The sequence below is a fragment of the Acanthaster planci genome, linkage group LG19, assembly GCF_054643075.1.
Source record: "Acanthaster planci isolate LZ-2023a linkage group LG19, COTS_SCS, whole genome shotgun sequence".
In the NCBI taxonomy this organism is placed as follows: Eukaryota; Metazoa; Echinodermata; class Asteroidea; order Valvatida; family Acanthasteridae; genus Acanthaster; species Acanthaster planci.
Genome location: NC_141795.1, coordinates 1,644,077 through 1,656,189, shown reverse-complemented (window position 1 = coordinate 1,656,189; position 12,113 = coordinate 1,644,077). Strand labels below are relative to the sequence as shown.

Here is a 12,113-nt window from a genome sequence, read left to right as displayed (position 1 = left end):
CCTATTAAAGTCAACCATTTGGAACCAGGCCCTAGGGTATGGTTGCACCGCTGGTTACAAACACTGAACAAACACTGAAAAAACACTGTACAAACTCTAGTATAGGTCTTTCCATTATGGCGAGAAAGAGACGAATATCAAGGATACTTCATTGTCGCAGGCACTTTGTCTCCTACTCTCACAGAAACTCCCCCCAGCACACCCTCCCTGAACACAGTCCTACGCTTTGTGGCAATGGAACAGTCCCCTCCTACTTTTATTCGCCTATAATCAGGACTTAGCATCCCCACGGTTGTGAGACCTCTGTCGTGTCAACTGCTGATTACGCATCCATACTTGTTCTTCTTTCGACAGTAACGTGACTGGTGAGACTTTGGTTTGATGCTTGGTGCATAACTTACTCACCCGACAACCTTATTGGCCTCCCTGTCTTTGGAATAGGAGCTCTCCATGATGGCTTTGCCGGTGTAGACAAGTACAAATACTGTCACCTGAAAGAACAAACAGAAATTATTCATGGGATCTACAAACATCTTATGTAAACAACTATTCATAAATACCTGAGACAGTTTAGCTATTCGTATTGGTTGAGAGCCGTCACGTGGCTGGTCTTAGAAATAGTTAAAGAAACACCGCTTGGCTGTGCGCCATCTCATGCAATATTCACCTACAGCACCAATCTCCATATAAGGAGATTGTTTATGATGTCTCACATGAGGCGCATAGACCTACCAAGTACCACCGGATCCGACTACCCACCGCTGTTAATAAATGAGGCTTTAAAGCAAAATGCAACTGTTTGAAGCGTGCTGGTGATACATTATCTCTAACACTCCACAATCCTTCACCTGTTGGAGGACTGAGGAGTGTTAGGGTTAAAATAGGCCACTGAATTACCTAACAGATCCAGCATCATCATGTGGGGCATGAACACGAGCTGGTTTGCAGAAAGTAATGCATAAGGGAAAGACAAGCACTGCGGACGTCCTTGGTTCAAATCCTACAGGGTGCTTTTTTTTTCCAGTCATTTCCTGAGTTGGAAATGATATAAGTTTTGGAAAGGTTATTTAATTTGTACACTCGAAGTTTGTTTTGTTCAAGGGGAGAAAAAAAATTCTCACTATTACATTATTGCCTTAAGCCTAACTAACTAGCATGGCATCCATATTAAATAATGTGATAATATATTACCGGCATGTTTAAAATGGTGGCATTTTGCTTTAAAGGCTTCGTTTATTAACAGTAGTGGATAGTAAGATGCAAGCACGTAACTGAATTGCTTAGCATGAACAGATTTCCAATCGAAATGTCATGAAACATATTGCCTGCAACTGGTTCCCAGCAAAGTCTACTTAGCACACAAATTGTGCAAAGCAATTTTTCAACTGAGCACCCTTACAAAGTGGGCCAGATGTCAAACATAACCTGAACGTTTTGGGTTGACAGCAACTTGTGGCTTGATGAATCAATTCTTACCACCCAAAGTCCAATAGCTGGGCCAATCAAGAACCATATATGGTTGGTATCCAGGAGACACCTGTAAATGACATTAAAAATCAGTGACCAAAATCAAGGACAAAGTGGGCGTGTGACAGTGAAGAAATGATTGATATCCTGATTTATGCTTTTTCTGCTTTCATTCAAAATGTACATTAATCTGTTACTGAAAAAAAGTTAGGAGTTAGTTCTTCCTTTGTCAGACTTTGACTTTTTGAAAGAATTTCTGACAAAAAGTCCTTTTCAGTATTGGCACAACTTCATTTTAAATTTACAGGCTTTTCCACGAATCTCATGTCAACGCGTCACGTGACAAGTTGACAACATAAGCCATGGAGGCATGCACACATAAAAAAGGTTACTATAACATGAAAAAATAAGGTGATTGCTTCCGATCCCAGTTTTAAACCTTAATTTAATTTGATTTTCACTTTCTACAAAATTTATGTGTTACCACCGAGCAATTCTGTGAACTTTCCAGAGCAACTTTTAATATTAAAATAAGCAATTAACTTCTAATGCAAATAACCAGGACAGCAAAAATTAGGAATGATTCCTAGATGTGTCCTGGCCCTGTTTTCTGATCATTAAAAAGGATGGTGCACTCACACGTCAGACGAAAAATAAGTGTCCCATTTTATTTTGACAACAGCACCGACAAGGACAGCAGGGAACACTGTAAGAAAGTGATACAGGAAAACTGACATGAATATATTGCAATGGGTGTCGTATCTTGGTAAGACATAAAACTTGATATCTGGATTCTATCCATGGACTTCTCTTTGGAATGAGCGAGTTCTTCATTCAGACAGCTCATGCTCAAAATGAAGTATGTTGTGGGTCATTTGAGAACGTCAATTTGCATGCGCAAGGTTGGGACTTGCACTTTACACTAATGCTAAATGAACATGTCACGTTGGTAAGCATGGTTCCGCTGTAAACTCTCCGGACGAGAGGCAACGCATTTCAATTTGAGCAAATTGTAATGACAGCTGCTTCCAGATGTCAACTGCACCCTGACTCTACATCCAGGTAAAATTTCAACCTGGTTTATGACTGAAACTAACGGGACTATAAGAAATAATGATGCAATTACTGAAGTGCCATGCAAATCGTTTCAAACTGAAACTTAATGTGGTAAAAATTCTGATGGGGGGGTCTTCGGGTCGACGGTTTTCCGTACCATATCCTATGATGTAGTATCTCAGCATGTTGCGCTGTTGCTGGGTGTCGGCATGGATGGTGTTGACCACCTCCATGTACAGGTTGAACGCCTCGTTGCAGATCCACGCAAAGGTGGAGAGGAAGAAGAAGTGAATGGCGATGGCAAACACTTTGCAGACGGTCTGGATAATGTCGAGACGGGAGGGTGGGATAGACGTGACTTTGACATGAGCTGTCATGAAAGTGGTTGACTTCAATGACCCAGTTCGGTAATCCAAATGCGCACACAAAAAATGGAGTGCGTGTAAGGTCGCTAAGGAACGGCAATACATGTGCCGGGTCTGCCCCACGAGTGCGACCACATGCCGACTCGCATGCATGCTTTGTTCTCGAATGACCTCGCTTTTTGAAATACCAAACTGGCTTACATTTGGTCTGGCGATGTGAAAACCTTGCAAGTGATGGACTTTCAACATGCCCTTTCTCTACAATAAGTCACTTCTATTTGCTGATCCAGGGACAAAAATACCGAGAACGATAATTGAGATTATTTAAAAAGAATTTCATATTTGTTTAGTCCCTCCGAAAAAAAAACCCTTTCACTACAACTGGTTCTGGGGCAAAAGAAAACTAACACTTCAATGAGCGGTCCAAATCGGCACCTCTGTACATATAGCTGCAGCTTTTCCTCTGGAGCTAATTTCCTTCTCATCATCCAACCAAAGAATTCTCAAACCTGTCAAATTTGAAATATCTACCGACGCGCTCACTCATTTCTTGGGTGAAGAAAAAGATAAAAGCTGTGCCGAGTTGTCCCAAAATTGAAAGTCTAGATATACTAGTGACAGAAGTGCACTTGCAATAGACCGCTTTTGGTGAATCACCACGCCTTTTGGGAAACCTTTTTTTTTTCCCAAAATTTTTCTGAACCCAATTCAAGCTGAAAGTTGGTCTTTAAGTCATGATGCTGTTTTCTTTTAATGAGTGAGTACCGCAAGAGAAGTTCTTAAGTTCTGGTTTGTCAATCCATCTATGAACAACTTCACAGTATGCCTGCACGAGAGATGGAGCCACCTGAACGCTTTCCGTATTTTAATAATTTACGCTCAAAAACTGCATGAGTTCAAACTCATGTACTGATCCCAACATAAACTAGGTGCCTGCTACAAAACTATCCAACAAAGAAAAAAAATCAAATATTGTGATATTCCACCAGATCTGAAAAGACTAAATGTGCCAATGTAAAATATCAGAACAGATGAATTTACCTCGTTTTCATCACGGGTGATTCCAATAAAATAGCATAGCTGAAGACAAATCATGGATAGGCCCAGGTTACGATGCACAGCCACGGTATCCGTTTCACACCTAGAGAGACGATAAAGATTTGACAAATTGACGAGGAAAACTCCACATGACGGGAAAAAGATTACAAATAAAGGAAGAACATGATTTTCCAGTATTTTCTTAAAAATGAAACACAGTAATCTTTTAAATTTTCTTTCATCGCTGAAGCCGGCTTAACAACTCACAGTTGTTGATTAAATCTGCTCAAGAATGCCGATGGAACTTAATTACCTGAGGTAAATGAAGACAGCCATGGAGGTTGTGAAGAGACTTAGGGAGACAAGGATACCGATGTAAGACGCAACCGTCAGGTAGAAGTGAGGGGGCTCCCCTGGGTCCCACTGACAACAGTAAAATGTGGTACAGGCTGTAAACGGTTGTGCTTAAGGGGGCTATTCTTGAAAATGCACCATTGGGTTTCATTTCACCCTTTTTCCAGTTTTTGTTTTGTGCCTTTTTTGGTTTTCCTAAAATTCCCCCAAAACATTCTGAAGTTTATAAACATTTAAAACTTAAGAAACTGTTTTATCTTCAAAATTCAAGAAGTGCTCTGTCAGCTGCATCAACCTTTTCACTCACCATGTGTCTGAATAGACTAAGGTATGTCACTGCTTAAATTTCTTCTAAGTAAGCCCACAACGAGTGCGTAAGAGGTTCCCAGAAGATTTGCACACAATGACACTACTCTAGAAAGACCAAGTCAGCATTTTTTTTAATGGATTGAACTTTAAGGGAGTCAAAACTGATCGATCCTGTCATGGTTATGCAAGTGTTATTTAAAAAACCTCAACTTCTCTTATGAAGCACGATCACAATTTTCTACAAACGACTGAAAATAGTTGACACCAAAGGGTTGCTATTAAATTCCAACAAAGCTGGCCCTTCCAGCCAGATGGACGCCTTCTCAAGCACTGCAATAATTTGGATAACTTGAAGATCCAGTGGTGTTGACAGAGTTTCATCCACTGCGAACTTACGTTGACATCGTACATGTCCGTGGTGATTGCAAAGGTGCCAAGATGGCTGCAGCTGCACTGGGCATGCTCACCGTCGCTCTCTGTCACCTCACAGCCAATCCCCATCCATGCCCAGTCATTGGGACTGCAGGGACAGACGTCAAAGATACGAAAGGATTGAAATCACCAATTTTGTCTCAAATGAGGCATTTAGTTTGCTCTGGAGATTCAATTCTTGCTCTTTCAAAGTCTCCCTAATCAAGCAATGTATGCGACTGCCCCATCTCTCAGCCTTTCTAGAAATCTGCTCTTATTCAAATTTTCTGTATACAATGTAAGATGATGAAAAGCAGAAAGCAAGAAGACAAACATTCAAATAGATTGAGGCTGATCTTTGGTGAAGTTTTCGTAACATCCATGTGTAGTATTTTGGACATCCAAACCTATTTGTACTGCACCAGTATTGGTTGAGGATGAAGCTACAAGTGCATGGATTTCTTTGCACCAGAAGGATTTTAAGACTGATCGTGGCCAAACGGTCTAAGAATGGTGTATATAATTTAAGAAGTTACATATTCAGAGTGCTCAGGAAATGGAAAGTATCTGTGACTCGGCCTGCTAATGAAGTAAGATACAAATCAAGGTCCGGTACAAGATCGCTATTACACGAGTTTTGTTTCTCTCAAATTGAACAAGCAATGCTGAATATGACATGGCCTATACAGAAGAAAGTCAGAGAAACTAGACCGCATGGTCTGTGATCTCTGCGGCCAGTGTAAGACCACAAAATTTCGATGAAAATATACGATGAATGTTTCTTGAGTCTATGCTGATGGACAAAGTCCATGTTTCTCACTTCCATACCGCTAACAAGTTGTGAACCCTAACATCTGTAATTTCTCTTCATGAAAATATCCAATGAGCATAAGCTCGATTCCTCCAACGTTGATTCCACTTTTTAAGTTTTCAATATACACAGGAACTCGGAAAAGGACTTGTTAAACAGCAGAAGTTCTTTTGCAGTTGTTTCTTAGCATTACTACTTGTTCTGTGGGTACTTACGTGGGATTCGTCGCTAGCGTCACACACTCTGGGTTGGAAATATTCATCGTCTACAGCACAATCCCAAATTCATTGATTTCTCATTAAAACCAGTCTAAGTGTTTCCACTTTTCTGACAGTTAGGTACGTAGGAGCGATCCCAACTTATTAATTAAAAGTTGATATTCCCTTTCCAACACTTTGCAGAAGTTCCAGATAAAGTTGAATTTCAAAGCATATGTAAACCATTCATGTTTGCAATTAAACCACCCTTTGCAATGCTAATAATTTGCCTCTTTGGATTGTGGCAGATAATAAAGACATCTCTGAGTGGTGAGATGTCTGGGTGAAAAATCTTTTCATCGTTTAGGAGGAATGATGGAAATAGAATTTGGGGGAAAGGGGACGTCAAGGAAATAGGTTTTCTGAGGAGGTAATCGTAAGTCCACTTTTCAAACACTGAATAAAAATAAAACAACAGCAGATGAAAATGACAAAGTAACTTAATGGAAGCATTTTCAAAGTAAACAGCATGAAAAAGGGCTAACTGGGATTTGGGTAAAAACTGACAGGGGTGGAGTTGGAGTAGGGGTGGGGGTTACCCCTTTCCACTGTAGGGCCACGATTGCTCTAAAGGGACATTAAAATGGTGTCAATTCAAGAGCCTTTGGAATTGACGTCTGTGATATGTGACGCTTTATGCCCCACTTTGATATTGCTCAACCAGGCTTTCTAAATGGGCACTCACCGTTTTATATTTCATGACATAGCTGATTGGGTCAGACGTGTTCGTGAAGACGATGCTGTCATCCTTGAGATGTACCCTGGTTGTTATGATGACGCTGTTCACGTTATCCTCCTTGTGCAGATGTTCCTTGGCTTTATCGCGGTAGAACTTGACTACAATTGGTCTGTGTTTTAGAATGGAGTCACCCAAGCCAAAAATAAGTACTTAATTTCAGTATCCTGATTCCTGGGGAGACTATATTCAGTTGTGTTTTAAGAGAATTTTGCAAAAGTTTTATATTCTTAAAAAAGAATAATACATGCTTTAAACGGACAATTTTTAAGGATGCCACACAATAATTTAAGGGCTCTACACGTAACCATAACATTAAGGTGGAAACAGGAAAAAAGTGCTTGACCGTCATGCAAGGATGCTTTTCTCTCATGCAAATACACAACTTTGTGCACATTCTGTCGAAAATATTTCCATGCATTCTGTGCCTTTTCTGGAAAGGTCTCAACTTTGACTAGTGTTGACCACAATGGACGAATTGTTCCCAACTGTCAAAGTCTTTGCAAAGTCTTCACAGCGCCCTCTATCTATCAGGCGCAGGGCTAATGACCCCAAGGAACCCAGTAAAAAGGACAATTTTTGGACATGCTCATTCACTTTTTTTTTCTCAACACTTACTCTGGGTGATTGGGCAGGTACTCTGGCAAAGTGCTGTTGTATCTGGTATAGGAAATGACCACATTCTCTGCGGGGAAGAAACAGGAGAAATTCGGGTGCCTGCATTAACTTGGTAATACCAGCAGCACAAATGAAGGTTAACACTTTTATAATTTGTATCAACTACAAAACAATGTCAAAACAACACTTATTTGTATCTTTATCTCGTAGGTTTAATGCTGTTACTTCCCAGAGTAAATTCATCAATTGTTTCCTTTCAACAACTGTCTGCTAAACGAGTACAAGATTGACAAGTCAGAAAAATACACTTCTACTTCTTAAATTGAGCTTTGAAGAAACTATTTTTGGCTGAGTTTTGTATCTGCAGATATATTTAAGTAAGACAAAAGAAAATGTCCAATTCAGCCAACCCTGGTAAAACCTCATCAATGGTTGAGGGGTGAGACATATGCGCTGGACTGGGGGGCTGATAGGGGTTTGAATCCTGACCAGGGTAGCTTGCGGATTTGTGTGTTTTCGACCCGGTTTCTCGGAAAACCCTCGGCATACACAGCCTGAAGAAGTTTATCAATGGTCTTGTTACCTGGCCAGCCGTTTTCTGGCATTTCTTCGAAGAGTGTCTCAGGAATATCCACATAGCCATTCTCGTCATTCAATGAGGCCATTCCTGGGGTGCTGTCTGGTAACACCAGGCCCTCAAAGTTCTCAGGCTGTACAACTCGTACGTGAAATGCTGGGGAATGATTGTAGTAATCTGAAAAATCATCTCCAGTCTCAAGTTATAAAAAATCCTAGATTGTAATGAAATACTCTTTCAGTTCTATTAGGAAAAACATGAAAATGGTCTGTACATGTAAAATGAGCTGGTGCCTTTGATATATGAGTAAATCCAGAAATTAGGGGTGCAGAAGTGTGACATTTTTGTGTCCCTGTTATATCTGACCTCTGTTACTGGACATGGACGTATCACTGGAATTGATTTCAAACTACAGTGTATTACTATTTCTTTGGCAGGTAATTTGCACTAATTCATCACTCTTGGAAATCAGAAAATGTGTTCCGAACTTATGTTCAGATGTGACAGGGACACGAAAAAAAATGGGCCCCGAATTTCTGGAATCACCCAGATGATTCCTGGTTACCCATGCTTTGCGTATGTACGCATACCACTGACAATAAAGGTATAAAGGCATGCCAATACCCATGTATGTACAGCACTCTTGAATGTGCACCAGATCTTCAGTAAAAACCACTAAACTAGACTGCATCTAAAATATATGGTCACGACTGCAAATAATACATGTAAATAATAATAAAATGTACTGGCTATAAGCCATTTCCCAAAGACATTGAGACTATCCATGCCTGTTTTGGACATAACTGTTTTTATCCAGGCAATTAAACTTCAGGCTAGTCTGGCGCCTCATGAGGTCACATATCACGCCTGATCTCCAGTATGTGCTTGGGCAACCAGACAGAGACCTGCTTCAGGTGAGGTCCTTGTTCTAAGCAATGAGAACGCTAATCAGAGTGGTCCTGTGCCCTGTGAGCAATCATTCTACTCTGTATGTCCTTGGATTGCCTTTAAGGGCATAACAAAGATGTCTGGTATCACTCAGCACAGGGGCGTGACGACATACAGCAACGTGTGTCACAACAGGTCTTTACAAACACAAATTTTTGAAGTTATGTTGACTTTTATGCATTCTTTGCATTAATACACCAATGCATCGCTACAATTCAATCTCTGTGAAGACATTAGACCTTCTTACCGAAATTGGCACCAGTGTGAGTCCACATGGCATTGTTGCCAATCTCGGACCCGCCAGGCTTGGCATGCAGGAGGAGGCCGTTGGCCATCAGGTCGGCAAAATCCTGGATGGCCTGGAGGACCCTAACGGCCCCCGCCCCTCGTGGGGCGGTTCCACGCCAGGCTGGGTGGTTCCTCTCGTCCAGAATAATGTCAAAAATGTTGCAAGCGACCTAGCCAAAAGCAAATGAAACAGAAGAACCATTTCACCATGGCTACATGCCATAGAAAGCTGTGCTAAATGACCACACTGTACACCAAAGATCGCATAGTGCTGAAGGCGCAAGATGGATAACTCTGTCCAAAGGGTGTAATTACCATGGGCGCCATTTGAGCAAGCGATACACCTGCACAGTTTACGGTAATGCTTAGGTGCAGGCTCACCAGGTCACGTGCCTGCCACGGCGCCTGCGCCTTTGCATTACTGTGCATTGCACAAGCGTATCGCTTGCTCAAATGGCGCCCATGCAATTACAACATTTTACGTGTATTCACTGTGAAGTTCGCCATCTTGCGCCGCTTTGCGCCGCTATACGATCTTTGCTGCACACAACAGTTAGAATTCAATGTGCGAAAATATACCTACTGTCACTCTTATGTAACCTCATCTAGTCTTTAGCATTTCCTTTTATCGTTTGTTTGAGATAGGGTTGTACCGAATATTCAATCGATTTTCAAATATTCAAATATTATTTTTTGAATTTGAGTATTGGAATGCAAAATTCATGAAAGGGAAGGGAAACTTTTCTTTTGTTTTTAATGAGAAAAATTGCACCATGGAGGCTTGTTCCAAGCAGATTCAAATGAAATGCATTAGAAATCTGAGTAAATTATTCATTAATACAATTAAAATTTTCAACAGGGCAAGGAGTCTTGTTCATCTCTTAAATCTTGCTAAATCGTGACTGGAGGTACTCCTAGATGTGAGAAGCTATTATATTGATCATAATGTACAATTGTGTGTGCTATTGCAACTGATTTTGTATATTGCTTGTTCATCAACAATCTGCCGGTCGGTGCGACCGAATATTCGGTCAAACTGAAGGTCAAATATTTGACTAGTAAATCATTCGGTCAAACTGAAGGTCGAATATTTGAATAGTAAATCATTCGAATTGACTCAACCCTAGTTTGAGACATTCAAATGAACAACATAATTCTGAAGTTATGGATACCCATTAACATGTTCTGACAGTCCCAAAACTTAAAGCTGTTAAAATAAGCAATGCAACAAAACAGATGGTGTTAAAGGAAATCTCTTTTAATACAAAGTTGAACATCTGCTGATATATAGTCTCAGCTGTCAAACTGAGCAAACTGCAAAGGACTTTTTAAAAAAAACATGCCAATGGGATAGAAAGGCAAATCAAGATGCTCCTGTAACTGACTTGTTTCACGGACACGCTGAGGAAAAGGGTCACCAAGGAAAGGTACCGTAGCAAAGTGAAAGATGTCTTCCGTGGTAGGGCGGCCCTGCGCGTCCGTCAGGCCAGCCCACTGCCCTTCTCCCTCCAGACCCAAGGTGGCGTTCTGCATCGCCACCAGCATACGGACCCCGTAGACGTCGGCTGTGATGTCGGCCGGATTGGACCGGTAAGGGATGGCGTTGCGGTGCAGTTCCTCCAGCAGAGTCAGGATCTTGGACCGGTTGTACGCGAGGCCCTGGGAGATGTTGATGTACAGGCTTCCAATCTGCAGCAAAAACATGTAGGCTACTGAAAGGCTGCCAGTAACAATGTTGCAGAACTCAATCAAGTCCGGACTAGAGTCCACTATTTGATGGACTCGGACACTCAATAAATAAACTGAAAATACAAAAAAAGAGAAAATGAATGGAAAACTTAATACTTCAGTATCATTTCCAACCTTTGAAATCCTCATCCTAAAAACACTCTTTTGGCAAGAAATGAGACTGATGCTTTTCTCCTTTTTGTTGTTCTAATGAAACTTCTGATTCCTTGTGAAACATTGGGAGATTTCATTATGGTAAAAGGGTTGTCCCAAATAACTACTGTGATACTATAAACACATGGGTTTTGTTTTTATTTACAATTACTGATCATGAATGGGACCCAATTTCTGCATTCTGTGTACCCGATACATGTGCATTCAGTATTTGCGTCCTTTTTTAAATATATGAGAACACTAGATTTGTGAAGGACTTGGACTCAGACATGAACCAGAAGGATGCGGACTTGGACTTTAAATGTGGTGGACTCAACCGGCCATTGGTCCCACACTTTAATATAGGCCACCCTGGGTCAGGAATGCCATACACACCCACATGCATCATGCAGGCATCACGCAAGGTTTAAATGCCTTTGAAGTTGGAAATATCTCAGAGTATTCACAGGAAGTCACGTTTATATGCTGACAATTCTGCACGCCAACAATCAAAATTCTGTATGGTTCTGAATTTTTTCGGCCCTTTCCGATGCTATTCATCTAATGGGTGCACTGATGTTCCCAAAGAATTGTGGACGTTAAACAAAAGAATTAATGACCGTCCACGATTCCTGATACGTCCACGATTGCCAAACATGTACAAAACATATGAGAGGCCTTCCAAAAAAGTTGAAGTACGAACAAAAGAGGACAATAGGAATGTCCACGATTGCCCCAAAAAACAAGTTTACCTGTGTGTGCAAGTCTGTGGGGGGAAGCTTTCTTTACCTTATCCTGTAAGAGACGGACGTCTTCAGACAGACACTCTGTGACATCTGCCTCTCCCCACTCGGCCCTGTCTGCCTCCTCCCATGTGATGCCGTCCCCGAGACAAGGGCGACTGCCTTGCGACACTGCAAATAGAGGAGTACCAAGACCCTAATGAGAACCCGAGCTTCAGTCTGGCGGGTCTCGAGGCAACGCGCAAGCAACATTG

The 12,113-nt window shown here is 41.3% G+C and overlaps 1 protein-coding gene across 1 annotated transcript in view; it reads right to left on the bottom strand.

Moving 5' to 3' along the window:
- LOC110973365 (adhesion G protein-coupled receptor L3-like) overlaps positions 1-12,113 on the bottom strand; it is a 35,540-nt gene that overhangs the window by 6,978 nt on the left and 16,449 nt on the right. Inside the window, exons 8-21 of the mRNA XM_022224135.2 lie at positions 11,906-12,030; positions 10,667-10,924; positions 9,195-9,405; positions 8,006-8,155; positions 7,423-7,489; positions 6,754-6,916; positions 6,027-6,076; positions 4,986-5,109; positions 4,240-4,349; positions 3,930-4,029; positions 2,681-2,843; positions 2,107-2,173; positions 1,477-1,537; positions 406-491 (exon numbers count right to left, since the gene is read on the bottom strand). Coding sequence (XP_022079827.2) covers positions 406-491; positions 1,477-1,537; positions 2,107-2,173; positions 2,681-2,843; positions 3,930-4,029; positions 4,240-4,349; positions 4,986-5,109; positions 6,027-6,076; positions 6,754-6,916; positions 7,423-7,489; positions 8,006-8,155; positions 9,195-9,405; positions 10,667-10,924; positions 11,906-12,030 — 1,735 coding nt within the window. The remainder of the gene's footprint in view (positions 1-405; positions 492-1,476; positions 1,538-2,106; positions 2,174-2,680; positions 2,844-3,929; positions 4,030-4,239; positions 4,350-4,985; positions 5,110-6,026; positions 6,077-6,753; positions 6,917-7,422; positions 7,490-8,005; positions 8,156-9,194; positions 9,406-10,666; positions 10,925-11,905; positions 12,031-12,113) is intronic.